Source organism: Brachyhypopomus gauderio, chromosome 3 (assembly GCF_052324685.1).
Source record: "Brachyhypopomus gauderio isolate BG-103 chromosome 3, BGAUD_0.2, whole genome shotgun sequence".
Taxonomy (NCBI): domain Eukaryota; kingdom Metazoa; phylum Chordata; class Actinopteri; order Gymnotiformes; family Hypopomidae; genus Brachyhypopomus; species Brachyhypopomus gauderio.
In genome coordinates, this window is record NC_135213.1 from 29,543,502 (window position 1) to 29,560,082 (window position 16,581).

The 16,581-nt window shown below is 45.4% G+C and overlaps 1 protein-coding gene across 8 annotated transcripts in view; it reads right to left on the minus strand.

Annotated features, from left to right (window-relative positions):
- Positions 1-348: 348 nt before the first annotated feature.
- The window catches only part of mpp2b (MAGUK p55 scaffold protein 2b), a 49,265-nt gene continuing 33,032 nt past the window's right edge, over positions 349-16,581 (minus strand). For 7 of the 8 annotated variants that reach the window (XM_077001041.1, XM_077001038.1, XM_077001039.1 and 4 more), the window contains 10 exons: positions 12,951-13,121; positions 12,678-12,833; positions 12,218-12,445; positions 6,276-6,407; positions 5,979-6,081; positions 4,681-4,749; positions 4,267-4,428; positions 3,650-3,852; positions 3,310-3,438; positions 349-2,069 (listed from right to left, as the gene is read on the minus strand). In XM_077001041.1, the coding sequence (XP_076857156.1) occupies positions 1,893-2,069; positions 3,310-3,438; positions 3,650-3,852; positions 4,267-4,428; positions 4,681-4,749; positions 5,979-6,081; positions 6,276-6,407; positions 12,218-12,445; positions 12,678-12,833; positions 12,951-13,121 (1,530 nt within the window). In that variant the 3' untranslated portion in view covers positions 349-1,892. The remainder of the gene's footprint in view (positions 2,070-3,309; positions 3,439-3,649; positions 3,853-4,266; positions 4,429-4,680; positions 4,750-5,978; positions 6,082-6,275; positions 6,408-12,217; positions 12,446-12,677; positions 12,834-12,950; positions 13,122-16,581) is intronic. The other variant, XM_077001037.1, reaches the window with a different exon arrangement.

A 16,581-nucleotide genomic window follows, 5' to 3' on the forward strand; every position in this document is an offset into this window, starting at 1 on the left:
CTGTTCTCCAAAGCAATTCATGTGCCATTATTGCATTTTATTAGACTTGAAACTATTTGGCAATGTTAGAAAATACGGAAGACCAAAACACTTAATTCAATACGCTCTTAGACATTAAAATAGGCTCTGGCGTCTACCAATAGCATTTTTTTTCCAGAAGCCCGTTGTTGAGCAAAGGAAACTGTTTTGATTCAGCGTTATTACAGTGGATATGTCCTGTCAAACAAGACATTCAGCCATTCAAGGACTCTACCTAGGCATTTGTTCCCCAGTGCACTTTTTTAATGTCGGCTTTCAGTGGTGGAGATAAGGAACGCATTAAAATGGATTTTCAAAGCAGACACTTCATCCAGTTTCGTTCAAGACTAGATTTAATCTGTCTAGGAAATGCGCAAGATCGTGGAGAAATTTTCACATTCGAACATGAATGGAGACCAAAAGAACTTTCAAAAATACACAAGACACGATGAAAGGAAGACCAGAGTTGGACAGCTTGGCCTGTGATCACAGCCTGGTACTTTAGGTGGGTTACATGTCATGTCATTTCTAAAGGAAGTGGACCACCTATGAAAGACTCTACATGTCATGTTGGAATTAAGGACATTGGTTTTAGTCGTTACCAGTGCCATGCTTGGGAAGAAAAAAAAACAGGTCACAACCCTATAAGGTCCGCAATCAAGATGCAACTTACGTTTGTATTAGAAAGGACTGTAAAGGATTAATTGGGCCAGCAACACAGTAACAATACAAGAATATACTAGTGGTTAGTCTATACTTCACATCCTCCTGTAGCTCACCTGGTAGAGTAGAAAGGTGCAAGAAACCCCAAGGTTTTGGGTTCAAGTCCCAGAGGTGGCACGTAAATGTATGCTGTTGTACCTCCTAAAACAGGTGAAATGCTCTGGAGAATTGTGTCTATCAAATGGTGTGAATGCTAGCTAAGACCTGATCATGGTCATTCTCTATGTTCAAGTTTAGTAAATTTGTGATTAAATGTATTATTTTGACTCACTCGTCCCATCATAACAAAATAAACTGAAAGTGAATATTTTTTTCAATTAAGAGCAAATAGATTCTGTTTAATTAAAAACAATCATATCTGTGGTTTGCTTTGGTGTAAATATCAAATCATTTGTTGAGGCCATGCCACAAAATTATTATTGAGTTCTCAAGATACTTATTGCTACTTACTTTCTATTAAACAGAAAGCATGTTTGTTCTAGGTGTCATCTCCTAAATGTTTGATAATCTCCAGATATTTACAGTCAGCATGAAAGAAATTTAAACCACAACATGAACTGGTGGATTTTCAAGACACATTCCATCTTCATTATTTCAAAACTATGATTCCCATAAATAACTGCTGTTTAAAATTTAAGCTACGAGTTTGGAGCGCTAAACACATCACAGCGTCTGTACAAATATACAGTTCTGACTACTCACAACATACTGAACCTTCATAAAAACACTGACGGTTATTTAGATTCATTTTCTTTACAAAGTAATAAATGGTATTTTTAACGATGTTTCATCTGGCTCTAGGCAGCAACCTATATGAAGCGCATTGCCTGGAGCAAACCAACCGGACAAGCTCTCTTAACTACCTGCTGTCATCCCTGACGCTCGCATTGACGATGATAACTGACGCTTGCATTAACGATGACGACTGATAATCGCATTAACGATGACGACTGAACGATGATGAAGGCCTCAGTGATGTGCTGCCCCCTGCAGGGCATCTTTCAGCTGTTTGCCAATCTTCTGTATGCTCTATCAAAACCAGCTAGGCCACACATGGTCCCACCATGCATTTCTGATGAAGACCGTACATCCACTGAAAGTCTCTGATGTTCAACGTCTCCTTGGCCAGTGTCCGTTTAACCGAACGGGGCTCAGAAGACCCAGCTCACAGGGACCCACTGGTGATCTGTGGTCAGTCTCTCTAGCGCAGCCTTCAGGCTTCGGTACGCGCCGTCCAGGTTGTCGTTAACAATGGTGAGGTCAAAGTAGTGTCCGTAAGCCCTCCGGATCCTCTCACTTTCATCCACTGTCCTCTTAAGCTCAGAGTCCTACACACACAAGAGGGACAGATGGAGAGATTTTATCAACCTTCACATCCGAATTTTTACATAAATACCTGTTCGAGTGAAAATCCACATTCCTATGCTTCATAATTAAATATGAAGAACACTAGTAATAATTGTGATAAGCATGGAGTCACACCATGCCTGACTTACTAGATGGAAAAAAGTATTCAAATAATGGTCTATATAGTCCTGCCATGTATAACCCAAGGGATCAGGACAACTACACCTTTTACCAAGTTGTTTTTCTGAGCAGCCATTATCTTATCTAGAGCAGTTCTGTTTATGGACATGATTACTAAATACATGGGTGAGAGCTTGTGAGTGAAGGTGCACCTCTAGAACCGAACCTGCTCTGTAGCCAATTAGACTGGGCCGTTGTGCTTGCGGACCATTCGACAGCCAATCAGACATGCGCACAGATTTCTGAATTTCAAATTAGATAATGAACACTTGGCACTTGGTCAGTAAAGTAAACCAAAGATCATGTCAGGACAGAGATCTGTAGTGCACTAAACTCTGTAGTGCCCTAGAATCATTGTAGTGCCCTAAATACTGCTGAGGTCAAGGCTGGCACCGAGCCTTCGACCCCATGCCCCACCCCGCTGGAGGGGCAGATTTAAACATCACCCCCTTCAGTTCAACGTCAGCTCTGCAGCAAGAGAGGATAAACTGAGGAGCATTTGGTGGGTTTGGCAATGAGCTGCAAGATTGTGAGTGCAACTTGTTGGTAACAGCTGATGCATTTGGAGAATGTGGTCTGATGAAACTGGCACAAAAATTTATAAGTTTTAATTTATTTAGTGAAACTTGATATATTGATATCTAACAAAACAAACTGTGGATATTATACAATAACTGACTATCCATCATATGATTATAATACCCAGTGATGTGAAATCAACCAGATTTGTCCGCCTTTCAACAACTTTCACCAAACAATTTCACGTCAGCAGTTAAAGGAGAAACTGGGGAGCAAGACCATCTCTCGTCTGCGTCCGCATCTGCTCCAGGCTGCAGCTGTGAGGCAGATGTTCAGATGCAGTTTACCCCAGCAGGGCAATAGAACTCCGCTGGGCAGCCCCGGAGTCTGGCAGTGTGAAATCCCAGTTTGAGATTGAGGTGTGCGCTGAGGCACACCCTCCTGCTACTCTGACGGCGTGTCAGGAACCTCGGCTGTAGGAGGAATTCAGGATTTACATTTTCAAAGACGTGAAAGGCGTACCGTGAGCTGTTTGGTGATGACACCGGCCTCAATAGCAGACCTGTTCATGTCTTTAAGGACTTCAAAGTCGGGCGCTTCGATGTATACGACGAACGGGAGGAACTCGGACGTGCGTAAGACCTTGAGAGCCTGCAAGAGAATGTCCACAGCACACCGTCACCATCGAATTGACCTGCCATCCACAGCACACCATCACTGACGAATGTCCAACAGAAACACGGTACAGGTCATTAGCATGCGTGGCCAGTACATGGTGCAGTTGAGCTGACTGCAGCTCCTAAACAAACGAGTCATGTGGACCCAAGTGGTGCGGGCGGACCCTTTGTCTCCGGCATGGTACCTGTGGGTTGACATCCAGAATGCAGATCTTCCCGGCCTCCACCACCTCGTGGATGGAGTTGATCTTGGTGCCGTACAGGTTGCCGTCGTACTCGCCGTGTTCCAGGTAGCGGCCGTTTCGGATGTCCGTCTCCATCTCGTTGCGGGACATGAACAGGTACATCTGTCCCTCCTTCTCGTGGACCTTTGGCTTGCGAGACGTGTCTATGGATGCGGGCAGGACAATAACAGGTAATAAGACATTATAAGACAGTTATAAGATGGTTATTAGATGGTAATAAGATGGCTATAGTCCTCTTGGCAAAGGGCCAGTCGGAAAACTCAGGCCCACTGGTTCAGCATGTCAGGTTCAAGCTCCTGCCTTTGCTGATAAGACTATAACTGCAAACAAGCACTGGCCAAGGGGCAGAACATGAGAGATTAGCAGGTTTATCACAGTGATTTATTAACCAAGAACTAAAATTATTAAAGTGATTCAACTGTATGGACTGATGAATGATTCAGCAACACAGAAAATAGGGCATTTAATAAACAAAATGTTTGTGTGTGTGTGTGTGTGTGTGTGTGTGTGTGTGTGTGTGTGTGTGTGTGTGTGTGTGTGTGTGTGAGAGCACTGACAGGGCGTGGTCGTTCCGTAGCGGTGTGGTTCTGACACCAGCAGTTTGTTCTTCAGACTGCGGCGCCCGACTCCCTGTGCGCCGATCAGGACCAGCGTCTTCCTCCGGAAGGGAGGCACCTTGGCCACCTCCTCGTAGATCCTCAGCTCATGCCGGTCGAACTCTGGGGGTGATGACACACACCTCGCTTGGTGCACGAGTAGCACGAGTGCCACCACCACGGAACGCCGTGGTCTACTCACACCTCCCCCCCCCCCCCCAAATGTTTAACTTCACGTCAATCCGGTGCAAATCACAGGGGCACGAGAGTAAAATTCTCGAGAGTTCGAGTACAGTGACACCATGGAAATGCCACAGCAACGGACTCCAGAAGAACAAGGAAGCGGCAGAGGCGGACAGGATGAGGGAGGGTTACCTGCGTTCTTCGTGGTCAGGTACATCATTTTCTTCTTTCTCTTCCCCCCCATGCCTGCACACAGAGAACCTGCAGACATCAGCACAGACGAGCCAGCTAATACAGACAACAGCACCGACAGCCAGCATGAGGACGAGGAGGTTCATGGGACCTGTGTTTGTCTTGTTCACGCTTAAATCTAAAAATGGGATTACAGGAAACAGCAGGCATATTGAGGTGAGCAGGAGGAAGCGTTAGACAGATCTGCTGAGTCGTCTTTTCTCCAGTCTCCTCAAAATGCTGAGTCATGCCAGCTTTCCTGTCCCCTCGTCGAGGTTGAACTTCTGATCTTGTGATGGTCAGATCAGGGGCAGGCAAAGGTGCATCAGTTGAGATTCAAGAAGTGTCCCCTCTAATGGTTAAGTAGGTAAACAACGGGAAATTTCAGACGCTCGATCAGCACCAGGACGGCTCTGCTCTTCCCAGCACACAACTGCTACATTCATCTGGGCAGATTAGGACAGAACACCATTACATTTCCTGTTCACCGAGGACTACACATTCAACACAGCTGTGGGGTTTAGCCAGAGGAGGCACCTCCATCGTCCGTGTTTGGGTGTGTTGGCATTTTGCCATGATATATGGTGTTCCACACTACAGAAGAACGGGTCTTGCTAGTGAAACTATAACAGTATATGAGAACAGGACGATTTGGTCATCTAGAGTCACTCTCCGTGTTTTCTCAGGTCATTAATACACACGAAACATTTCACAGTTTGAATTAGTAAGAACATTAGAGTAATTCATGCACCTTTAAAGAGAAATTAATGTGAAATATAGAGCCATGTAGATGAGAGGGGAATGGTTCACTCCATCATGTCTCCTGCTAGTCGTCCTCTCTCTCCTCCTCACTCTTGCTCTCTCAAACCCTCGCATGACCGTGAAATCTGCCTGTGCGCCTGCATTTGCTGGGTGTGTGTGTGTTTGCTGGGTATGTGTATGTTTGCTGGGTATGTGTGTGTGTGTGTGTGTTTGCTGGGTATGTGTGTGTGTGTGTGTGTGTTTGCTGGGTATGTGTGTGTTTGCTGGGTGTGTATGTGTGTTTGCTGGGTGTGTGTGTGTGTTTACTGGATGTGTATGTCTGTGTGTGTGTGTGTGTGTGTGTTTACTGTGTATGTGTGTATGTGTGTGTGGTCACTGTGCATGTTTGTCTGTGTGTGTATATGTGTGTATATGTGTGTGTGTGTGTGTGTGTGTGTGTGTGTGTGTGCGTGCGTATGTGTGTGTGTGTGTGTGTGTGTGTGTGTGCACTTGCCCACCTGCTGCGGTGAGCTCCAGGTCTCTCTTCACAAAGGCCTTCCTCTTCTCCTCCAGGAGCTGACTGGGTATGAGCCCAGCACTGCCCCCCTCCAGACGACACGCCTGTGGGGGGAGGGGGGGTGTTCAGTGTTCATACACACATATACCCATTCATACACACACACACACACCTATACACACACGTACATTCATACATATATATACATACATATATATACATACACACACATATACATACGCACTCATAAACACGCGCACACACACACACACACACACACACACACACACACACACACCTGCCACCAGTTAGGGTCCTCCTGGTTGAAGATTTGCAGGATGTCTCCACTGCTGAACCTGAGCCCCGCCTCCTTACAGGGGATCAGGTTATCATGAGCGGGGTCATAGTCAAAGTGGCATTTTACAAACGCCTGAGGACGGACACACACACACACACACACACACACACACACACACACACACACACACACACACACACACACACACACACACACAGATCTCTGATTACAGCTGAAACACAGTCGGTTTCTCTCTGGTGCCTGGTCGTCATCCCCCTCCTTCTTTAGCTCAGGATGGCCTCCTACTGTATTGTAAATTCTTCTGACAAAGATGCTTATATGTTTCATATTTCAGCAATGACTCTGTGAGCAGACAGTGATGGTAGTGGCACATTAAAGATGTAAACAGAGAGCACAGGCAAGAAGGAGACAGATGGTGGCAGGGAGGGACAGTTCCACCGTCCCAACAGAAGCACAGGGTTGGTGGAGACAGGTGGAGACACTTCCTAGTACATCCACATGGGGGCGAGAGAGAGAAGCACTTGTCCACATGGACCTATTGCCATGCTCTCTGACTCTCTCTCTCTCTCTCTCTCTCTCTCTTCAGCAGAACTCGGCACCCATAACAACAGAACCCCAGTGGTACCGCACAGTGAACTACTAGACAGCCCAGTCAAAACCATAAGTCACCCAGGTGTCAGCAACCACTGTTTCTCATTGGCTGAATGAGGTGGTGGGATGCTTACAGGGTGGAGCTTAGTCTGAGCACCCAGCAGCAGACCGGAGGAGCACACCGGAGGAGCAGACCAGAAGAGCAGATTGGAGGAGCACACCGGAGGAGCAGCTCCCCCAAACCCCCCCCCCCCCCCCCCCCCCCCATGTATGTTCAGCCTATCGTTCCTCCATCTGATAAGGCCGTCTGCCTCCGTCTGCCTCCATCTGTCTCCATTTTCAGTTCCAGGCCAGGACTGAAGACCTGAGTGTTAGTCAACGAGAGAGACCTCGCACTGCAGCATGGCCTCCACCCAGCTCGGCCACGCGTTGCCAGGAATGTGAGGGCTTTGAATGTGACAGATTAACTAGAAGTTCACAGGCTGTGTGAAGGAGAATCCAGCCCTGCAACAACCAGTATAACCAGCATAACCATTATAGCACCTCATTTCCCCAGCAATAACATGTTTCTAGATGTAGCACTTATATATGAAAATATATGTGAAAGTAGCATCTCAAGATTCAGCTGTAGCAGGGCTCTGTGAAACCCCCACTCTGTGTGTGCTCATACCCTGTGTTCTGTTACCCCCACCCTGTGTTGTTACCCCCACCCAGTGTGTTCTGTTACCCCCACCCAGTATGTTGTTACCCCAACCCTGTGTTTTGTTACCCCCACCCAGTGTGGATGTGTGATAACATGGAAGATGTGCAGCATCACCGCACAAAGGATCACAGATCCACAGATGTGTGTGTGTGTGTGTGTGTGTGTGTGTGTGTGTGTGTGTGTGTGTGAGAGAGAGAGAGAGAGAGAGAGAGAGAGAATGGTGGTGGTGTGTGTGCAGCGACAAGGAGGCGGGACTCTGCTAAGGCTACCATTCGTGTGCCATTCGTGTCCATTTTCCCTTCTCACTCTCACTGCTGATTGGCTACACAAACATCAGAACAACTATGTCCTCTGATGGGTCAGTCTTTGGCATCCCAATGTAGATGCAAGGATTCTACAATTTACCACTAGAGGGCACTGTGGTGTAAAAGCAGTTTTGACGCTTTTTAAAAATTCTTCTCCCAAATTCATTTTATTAGCTTTACTAAAAGACAGACCTGCTGTACTCTAGTCTACTATGCATAATAAATATTTTAATTACAATTACAACAATAATTAAGTTCAATATAGTTCAACTGTCTCCAAACTCTTCCTCACTCTCTCTCTCTCCCCTGCTCTCCACTCTACTCATCACACTAGTCATATAGTGTCAGACAGCTCTCTCTGTCTCACACACACACACACACACACACACACACACACACACACACACACTTGGCATATGTAAGTGGCAGAACAGCAGCTAAAAATACACATTGTTTACGAGTGCGCATACACACTGTACACACACTCAGCTCGTCACTGAGAGTGCTTTATTTGTTTGCTTCCAGCAACAATGTCTGCAGTGTGAACTAAAAAGAGGGCAGTGACATCACAACATCTACCCCGCCCACGAGACGGGGAGACGTGCTGAGAAAGAGAGGAGAAGACCCCAGAGATACTAAGAAAAACACTGGAGCAACCCAGAGAGAAATGAGGGAGCCCACGAGAGAGACTGAGAAAGAGAAAAAAAGAGATGGAAGGAATAATGGGGGGGTTCTGGTCACCATGGCAACCCTAGACCCTTGTTCTTCACTGGAATGTTGCTATGCAGCACCAAGGCATGAAAAGTATGCCTCCATCTCCATTTCTCCATCTCTCTACCTTCAGCTCTCCACCTCTCTCCCCTCTCTCTGTCCATGTCTAACTTCATCTCTCTGTCCATCTCTCCTCATCTCTGTCCATCTCTACCTTCATCTTTGTCCATCTCTCCTCAGCTCTGTCCATCTCTCCTCATCTGTCCATCTCTACCTTCATCTCTGTCCATCTCTACCTTCATCCCTCCTCATCTGTGTCCATCTCTACTTTCATACTGTCCATCTCTACCGTCATCTCTCTTCATCTCTGTCCATCTCTCCTCATCTCTGTCCATCTGTACCTTCATCTCTGTCCATCTCTCCTCATCTCTGTCCATCTCTCCTCATGTCTGTCCATCTCTCCTCATGTCTGTCCATCTGTACCTTCATCTCTGTCCATCTCTCCTCATCTCTGTCCATCTGTACCTTCATCTCTGTCCATCTCTCCTCATCTCTGTCCATCTGTACCTTCATCTCTGTCCATCTCTACTTTCATCTCTGTCCATCTCTCCTCATGTCTGTCCATCTCTACTTTCATCTCTGTCCATCTCTCCTCATCTCTGTCCATCTCTCCTCATCTCTGTCCATCTCTCCTCATCTCTGTCCATCTCTCCTCATGTCTGTCCAGCTCTACTTTCATCTCTGTCCATCTCTACTTTCATCTCTGTCCATCTCTACTTTCATCTCTGTCCATCTCTACTTTCATCTCTGTCCATCACTACTTTCATCTCTGTCCATCTCTCCTCATCTCTCTGTCCATCTCTCCTCATCTCTCTGTCCCTCCTTATCTCTCCTAGCCACTCTGTTCAGCCTCACAGGAGCACAAGCAGGAACAGACTAGGCGTGCCAACGCTGGTCTCATTTCAGAGGTGTCCAAGTCCTGTGTGAGATGCACCGGCTCTCAGCAGCTCTCAGAACCAATGCAGCTGAAGCTCAGCTGGTCTACCACTCTTCCGCTATAGTAAAACCTCCACCCTGTGTGTTCCATGAAACCTCCACCCTGTGTGTTCCATTAAACCTCCACCCTGTGTGTTCCATGAAACCTCCACCCTGTGTGTGTTCCATGAAACCTCCACCCTGCATGTTCAATAAAACCTCCACCGTGTTCTATTAAACCTCCACCCAGTGCGTGCCCCATAAAACCTCCACCCTGTGTGTGTTCCATTTAATGTCCACACTGTATGTTAAATAAAACTTCCATCCTGTGTGTTCCATTAAACCTCTACACTGTTTCCATTAAATCTCCACCGTGTGTGTTTTCCGTAAAACCTTCAGCCTGTGTGTGTTCCAGACAAACATGGCAGACCACCACCCCAAACACAGCAGAACACCACCCAAATCCAAAAACAAATTTATTGCAGGACTTCATAAATTCATTTTGTCACCTGTATGTCCTTTGAAACACAAACACAAACAATCTTGTGATTAGATCACAGTCATGTCCCATTTCTGCCTCTCCAGTGTCAACTGGAAATGACATGATATCTCTCACTTTGGCACAAAACACGATAAGTCTGTACACACTAACTAACCATTGGAAAAAAACATATACATCACGAGCAGGAGGAAGCAGAGTTTGAACAGGTAGAATGTGTCTGACACACATAGACGCAAAGCTCTTCCACTGGCCAGAGGTAGGCAATTTGATCACATGCTGCCTTTATCATGATAATTCACATCAGGATTCTTTACTATACAATTCTGGGTGCACTGGTTTTAGGTGAGGGAGAAACACTGATTTAGACCAATCACAGAGAGTCTGGAAGCAACAAGAGGAGTCACAACATCAGTTTAAAGCTCATGTCCACCCATTCTGAGCCTTTAACTAAGAAAAGTGACAAAAACACACAAAAGAAACCCACATTTACTGCATCTTCTTCGACCCAGGTCTGGAATATGTTGCGGTTTTTTTTATCTTTAAAACACGCTAGAGGACGTCCCCCCTCTCTCGCACTCAGGGACTGACATTCTCACATCTCCGCTTCGTCTAGACCGAAATCCCGCAGCGGTTCCCCTACGGGCGTGACGGTGCCAGGCGTGAAACGTCGGGCAGAAACTCGGTCGCGAGGCTCTTCACATGCACCAGACCGTGAGAACACGTGCCACCCACATTCAGACAGACATCCTGCTTATCTGCTCAGTCTCGCAAGCAATATGCAGAACGTCTTCTGGTTTGTATGTGTGGCTCGGTTCTTACTCTCCTACGCTCCTGTGTCATCATGTCATCTTCATGGAGTGGAAGGCCAACCCCTCCCTCTCTCCTAGCCCCTCCCACTAGCCCAGTACTGCTGATCATGTGCCACTGGCTGTATCCCTCACATGTGAGCCAATCTGCAGTGTTGATGGGAGGGGCTGTTTGTTGGTGGGGAGTGAGGTCAGCGTGGTGGGCAGAGTTTCTCCCAGCCTGTATGATGGTGGCAGGAAGACGTGTGAAGGGCTGTGATGGCAGACAGGAAGGGGGAGCTTCTCCGCATCAGAGAGACACTCTGATACTATTCACAGCAACACCAAGATGCTTTGAGGGAGATGTTCAACCATAGCATTAGTGCGTGGGTTAGAGCAGTGGTGATGATTTCTGTCACACCTTGTGTTCATGGAGAATGTGGGTGTAGGCTCAGTGCATAATTACAGCATTTTCACCAAATTATGAATGTATTAGCGCAGCATTGTAACTGCATTAGTACTGTTATCACTGCATTATCATTGTGATATTACTGCATGATTACTGCATTAATACCAAATTATAGCTGCATTATTACTACATTAACATTGTATGTATTATCACTGCATTATTAATGAATTATCACTGTATTATTACTACCACTACATTATCACCAACATTGCATTATCACAGCCATTGTGTTATCATTGTTACTGCGTTATCACTACCACTACGTTATGACCGTCACTGCGTTATGACTGTTACTGTGTTATAATTGTCACTGAGTTATCACTACCACTGTGTTATCACCATCACTGTGTTATCAGTCACTCCTCTCTCTCTCACTGTTACTGTGTTATAATTATCACTGAGTTATCACCATCACTGCATTATCACTGTTACTGTGTTATAATTGTCACTGAGTTATCACTACCACTACGTTGTTACCGTCATTGCATTATGACTTTTACTATGTTATAATTGTCACTGAGTTATCACCGTCACTGTGTTATCAGTCACTGTTTTATCAGTCACTGTTTTATCAGCCACTGCGTTATCACCGTCACTGCGTTATCACCCTCACTGCGTTATCACCCTCACTGCGTTATCACCGTCACTGTGTTATCACAGTCACTGTGTTATCACAGTCACTGTGTTATCAGTCACTGTGTTATCAGTCACTGTGTTATCAGTCACTGTGTTATCATTGTCACCTGCTGCTGTGTGTGTGGCTTTTGGTGGCTGGGAAGGATCTTCAGCACTGTTCTGTGTGTGTGTGTGTGTGTGTGTGTGTGTGTGTGTGCGCGCATGTGTGTGTGTGTGTGTGTGTGTGTGTGTGTGTGTGTCTCACCTGCCGTGGTGTGTGTGGTTCCTGGTAACTGGGCAGGATCTTCAGCACCACGCTGCCGCTGGCCTCCTTCAGCATGTCCTGCAGCACCTTTGGCTCGCTGCCCACCGCCGTGCCGTTCACCTCCTTGATGACGTCGCCCACGTGCAGCAGGCCCTGCTGGTCGATCATGCCCCCATGCAGGATTCTCGCAATCACCAGCTCCCCCCCCTCCACACGGAACGTCACGCCCTGCCCACACAAGCACAGAGAAACCACCGGGTGGCACCCGGGGGTCGAGAGAAGGTGAGCTGGCCAGGACGAAAAAAACCTGAATGCAGCGTGAATATGACATAGAAGTTCAGTAGAAACATCACACTATGAAAACTACCACTACCAAGCAGCCTTCAGGTTCTGCTGGGGCTGCTTATAAGTTCTCTACATCACTCTCATGAAGCCTGAATTAAACAAAGCCATAAGTTACCAGGTGTTCTCCAGAGACTTTGCGAATTCCCACCATCCTAACGGCATCGGGGGGAACCGGCTGGTTGTTGAGGGCGGGGTCCATGAAGGCGCAGGGGCTGGGGGGCGGAGTCTCGTAGGTTTTGGAGGCTACCGAGTCGTGTGTTTCCAAAAGTGACTGCAGGCCAATAAGAGAGCTTGGCTAAGTTCTGATGGAGCCTGTGTGTGTGTGTGTGTGTGTGTGTGTGTGTGTGTGTGTGTGTGTGTGTGTGTGTGTGTGTGTGTGTGTGTGTACCTGGAAGTGTGGCTCTTGGAGGATGCTGGCGAGTTCGTGGGCCATCTGGCTGTGCTGTGTGAGGGAGGTGTTGGAGGTGAGAGGGGAGAGGTCTCTCAGGATGTCCTGAACCAGCTCCATGTTATTATCCCTCACTGCCTCCAGCTTGGGCTCTTCATATCGCTCGTGTGCCTGGTTCACACACACACACACACACACACACACACACACACACACACACACACACACACACACACACACACACACCATCAAACACACAAGGAATCAGTCACAGCTGGGTCGCAGCACAGCTGAGTTATGCTTCCATTGCAAGCAATGAATATGTTTGTAATGACATTATTAAAACTGGAGAGAGAATGAACAGGGCTGTACTGTGTTTGGTAGATTGTTGCTGGATATATTCATGCTTTATATAAACAGTTTGTGACTCCTCTTGTGTATTAGGAGGAGCAAACACAGCTGGGGGCCGGCTAGGGGCAGGGCTAGGGGCGGGGCTAGGGTGGGGCTATACCAAGACAACCTGGGGGGGGACAGGGAGACGAGAGACAGGTGGAGCCGTACTAACACAGCTGGGGGATGGCCAATATGCAGAACTCTCATTTACCAACCTGCAAACCTACAGCTGTTTATCCTAATGATTTTTGTCAGTCACAGAGGCAGGACACACACCCCAACAAAAGTGCAGTCAATGGTCATTTGTCAGTCAGTTCCAAAAGACGCTGACTCATGGTTCGCGCTCTAGTGAGTGAGACGCTGAGTCATGGTTTGCCCTCTAGTGAGTGAGATGCTTAGTCATGGTTTTGCGCTCAAGTGAGTGATATCTCCGTGACACTGAATGACATCTCTGAGACATCTGAGATCATTTCTGTCATTTTTTAGTAAGTAATCTTTATTTATATAGCACTTTTCCAGAGCAGCTCACAAAGTGCTTTACAGACAAGAAGATAAAAAGTAAAACAAAATAAAAATTAAATAAAAGTAATCAAAACACACGCGAATCAACGTAACAGCTGTCAACATAACAAATTTTCATATTCTGCAAAAAGCAAGAGAGTAAAAGTGAGTTTTTAAACGTTTCTTAAAAACATGAACCGATGTTGACAGTCTGATGTCAGTAGGGAGATCATTCCATAATCTGGGAGCATAAGGTGCAAAAGCCCGGTCACCCTTTAGCTTTAATTTGGTTTTTGGAACAGTCAGTAACCCTTGGTTTGAGGACCTTAATGACCTTACATTATTATATGGACACAAAAGCTCGGAAATAAACACTGGGGCCTCATTGTGTACCGCCTGATAGGTCAACACTAAAATTTTAAAATCAATTCTATATCTCACTGGTAACCAGTGAAGAGAGGCCAGCACTGGAGTAATATGATCCCTATGTTTTGTCCTGGTTAAAAAACGAGCAGCTGAATTTTGTACAAGCTGCAGTCGAGACATGTCTCTCTGACTCAGACAGGTGAACAGAGCATTACAATAGTCTAACCGAGAAGAGACAAAAGCATGAATGAGTTTCTCAGTGTCCAAAAAGGTCAGAAAGTTTCTGGTCTTGCTGATGTTTCTAAGCTGAAGGAAGCATGATTGAAGAAGCTTTTTAGTATGACCAGCAACATTTAAATGGGGATCAAAAATCACACCCAAATTTCTAACATATGGTCTTGCTTTCAACCCAGCTTTATCCAGGTCTAACTGAACCCTTTTGGACACATCCTCTGGACCCACAATAAGAGCATCTGTCTTATCCCCATTTAGCCTAAGAAAGTTCTCAGACAACCAGGCTTTAATAGCCGAGACACAATTGGTAAGATTGACCAGTCTCCCAATATCATTTCGTTTTACAGCTAAATAAATCTGAGTGTCATCAGCATAAAAATTAAAAGCAACATTAAAACTACGAATAAGGTTACCCAGGGGAAGCATATATAAGGAAAACAGCAATGGACCCAAAATAGAACCTTGTGGAACCCCACTGGTAAGAGGTGCTAGTGCGGACATCCCCCAGCCGACACTACAAATGATCTATTTAACAAATAAGAGTGAAACCACTTTAGTGCCATCCCAGAAATTCCAGCCCACTTGTGTAACCGTTCTAATAGGATATCATGATCAATGTCTAAAAGAATTAAGACAGAAACATTGCCTGTGACACTATGCATTAAAAGATCATTTACAACTCTTTCTCTAGGCAGCTTTCTCTAAGATTTTTGAAATGAAAGGAAGTTTAGAAATGGGCCTATAATTGCTACACACTAATGGGTCCAAATTAGTTTTCTTCAATAAAGGCTCCACACTTGCCAGTTTAAAAGAGTCAGGAACACAACCTGAAGTAAAGGACATGTTTACCAATTGCAGCAGACAAGGGGCAATGGAAGACAAGACTTGTTTTAAAATTTTTGAAGGTAATATATCAAACAGACAGGATGAAGGGCGCAATCCCTGAACAATAGAGACCAGTTTCTCATGGGTAATAGGTTCGAACTGGGTAAAATAAGCTAAATTACCGGGAGAGGAAAACACAGGTTAGTCGGTTACAGGTACAACAATACTAGCTCTTAGGTCTCTGACTTTGCCTACAAAAAAAGCTAAAAACCTCTCACAATCGATCACCATTTACAAGACGAATCAATGGTGGAAAACAAAAATCGTGGGTTATGCCTGTTTTCAGCGATCAAATATGCTTCTCTTGCCTCTTTTACAGTACATGTGCATTGAATGCAACTAACAGGTCTTTTAAGTAAAGATAGTGGACCTGTAATTTTGTTTGCTTCCACTTTCGTTCAGTTTGTCTCTGTTTCCTTTTTAAAACCATAATTTCATCATTCATCTACGGGGACGAATTTATTTGTGGTTTAGTTCTGGTTCTCATAGGAGCAATTTCATCTAAAATAGAGGTACACACAGTATTAAAACATGTAGCCAGCTTGTTTACCTGATCATTCTGAGATACTAGATTATAAAGATTAGAAAAAAGACTATTAAAATTAACTACCGATTCATTATTGAGGAATCGAGAGCAAACAGTACGTTTAGGTTTAGAAACAGGGGCTTGAAGTTTCGCCTCAAAGATAATACTGCTGTGGTCCGATAATGCAAGATCTTCTACACAGACAAAACGAACAGTCAGAACCTGAGTAAAGACCAGATCTAAAGTATGCCCTTTAGTGTGGGTTGGGCCAGTGACATGTTGGCTAAAATGAAAAGACTCTGTAATTCTTAAAAACTCAATCGCAAACACATCAGTGTTCTTGTCTACATGAATATTAAAATCACCAAGTAGAAGTAGAACCCGATCAAAATTGAGAACCACATCTGACAGCAATTCTGTTAGTTAATTTAAGAATTTACAGTTTGACTTTGGAGGGCGATACACAGTAATGCACAAGACTGGAATTGCATACAGTATCTTAAACGCCAAAATTTCAAAGCTTGAAAATTCTCTGAGACTGACTGGAGAACATTTTATACAATTACGATATACTGCGGCAAGGACACCGCCCCGGCCACAGGGTCTGAGAGAGTTAAAATACAGATAGTTCTGTGGACAGAGTTCAACAAGTTGGCTATATTCTCCACATTTGATCCATGTCTCCGTAATAAATAAAAAGTCCAAGTTCTGAGAAGATATAAAATC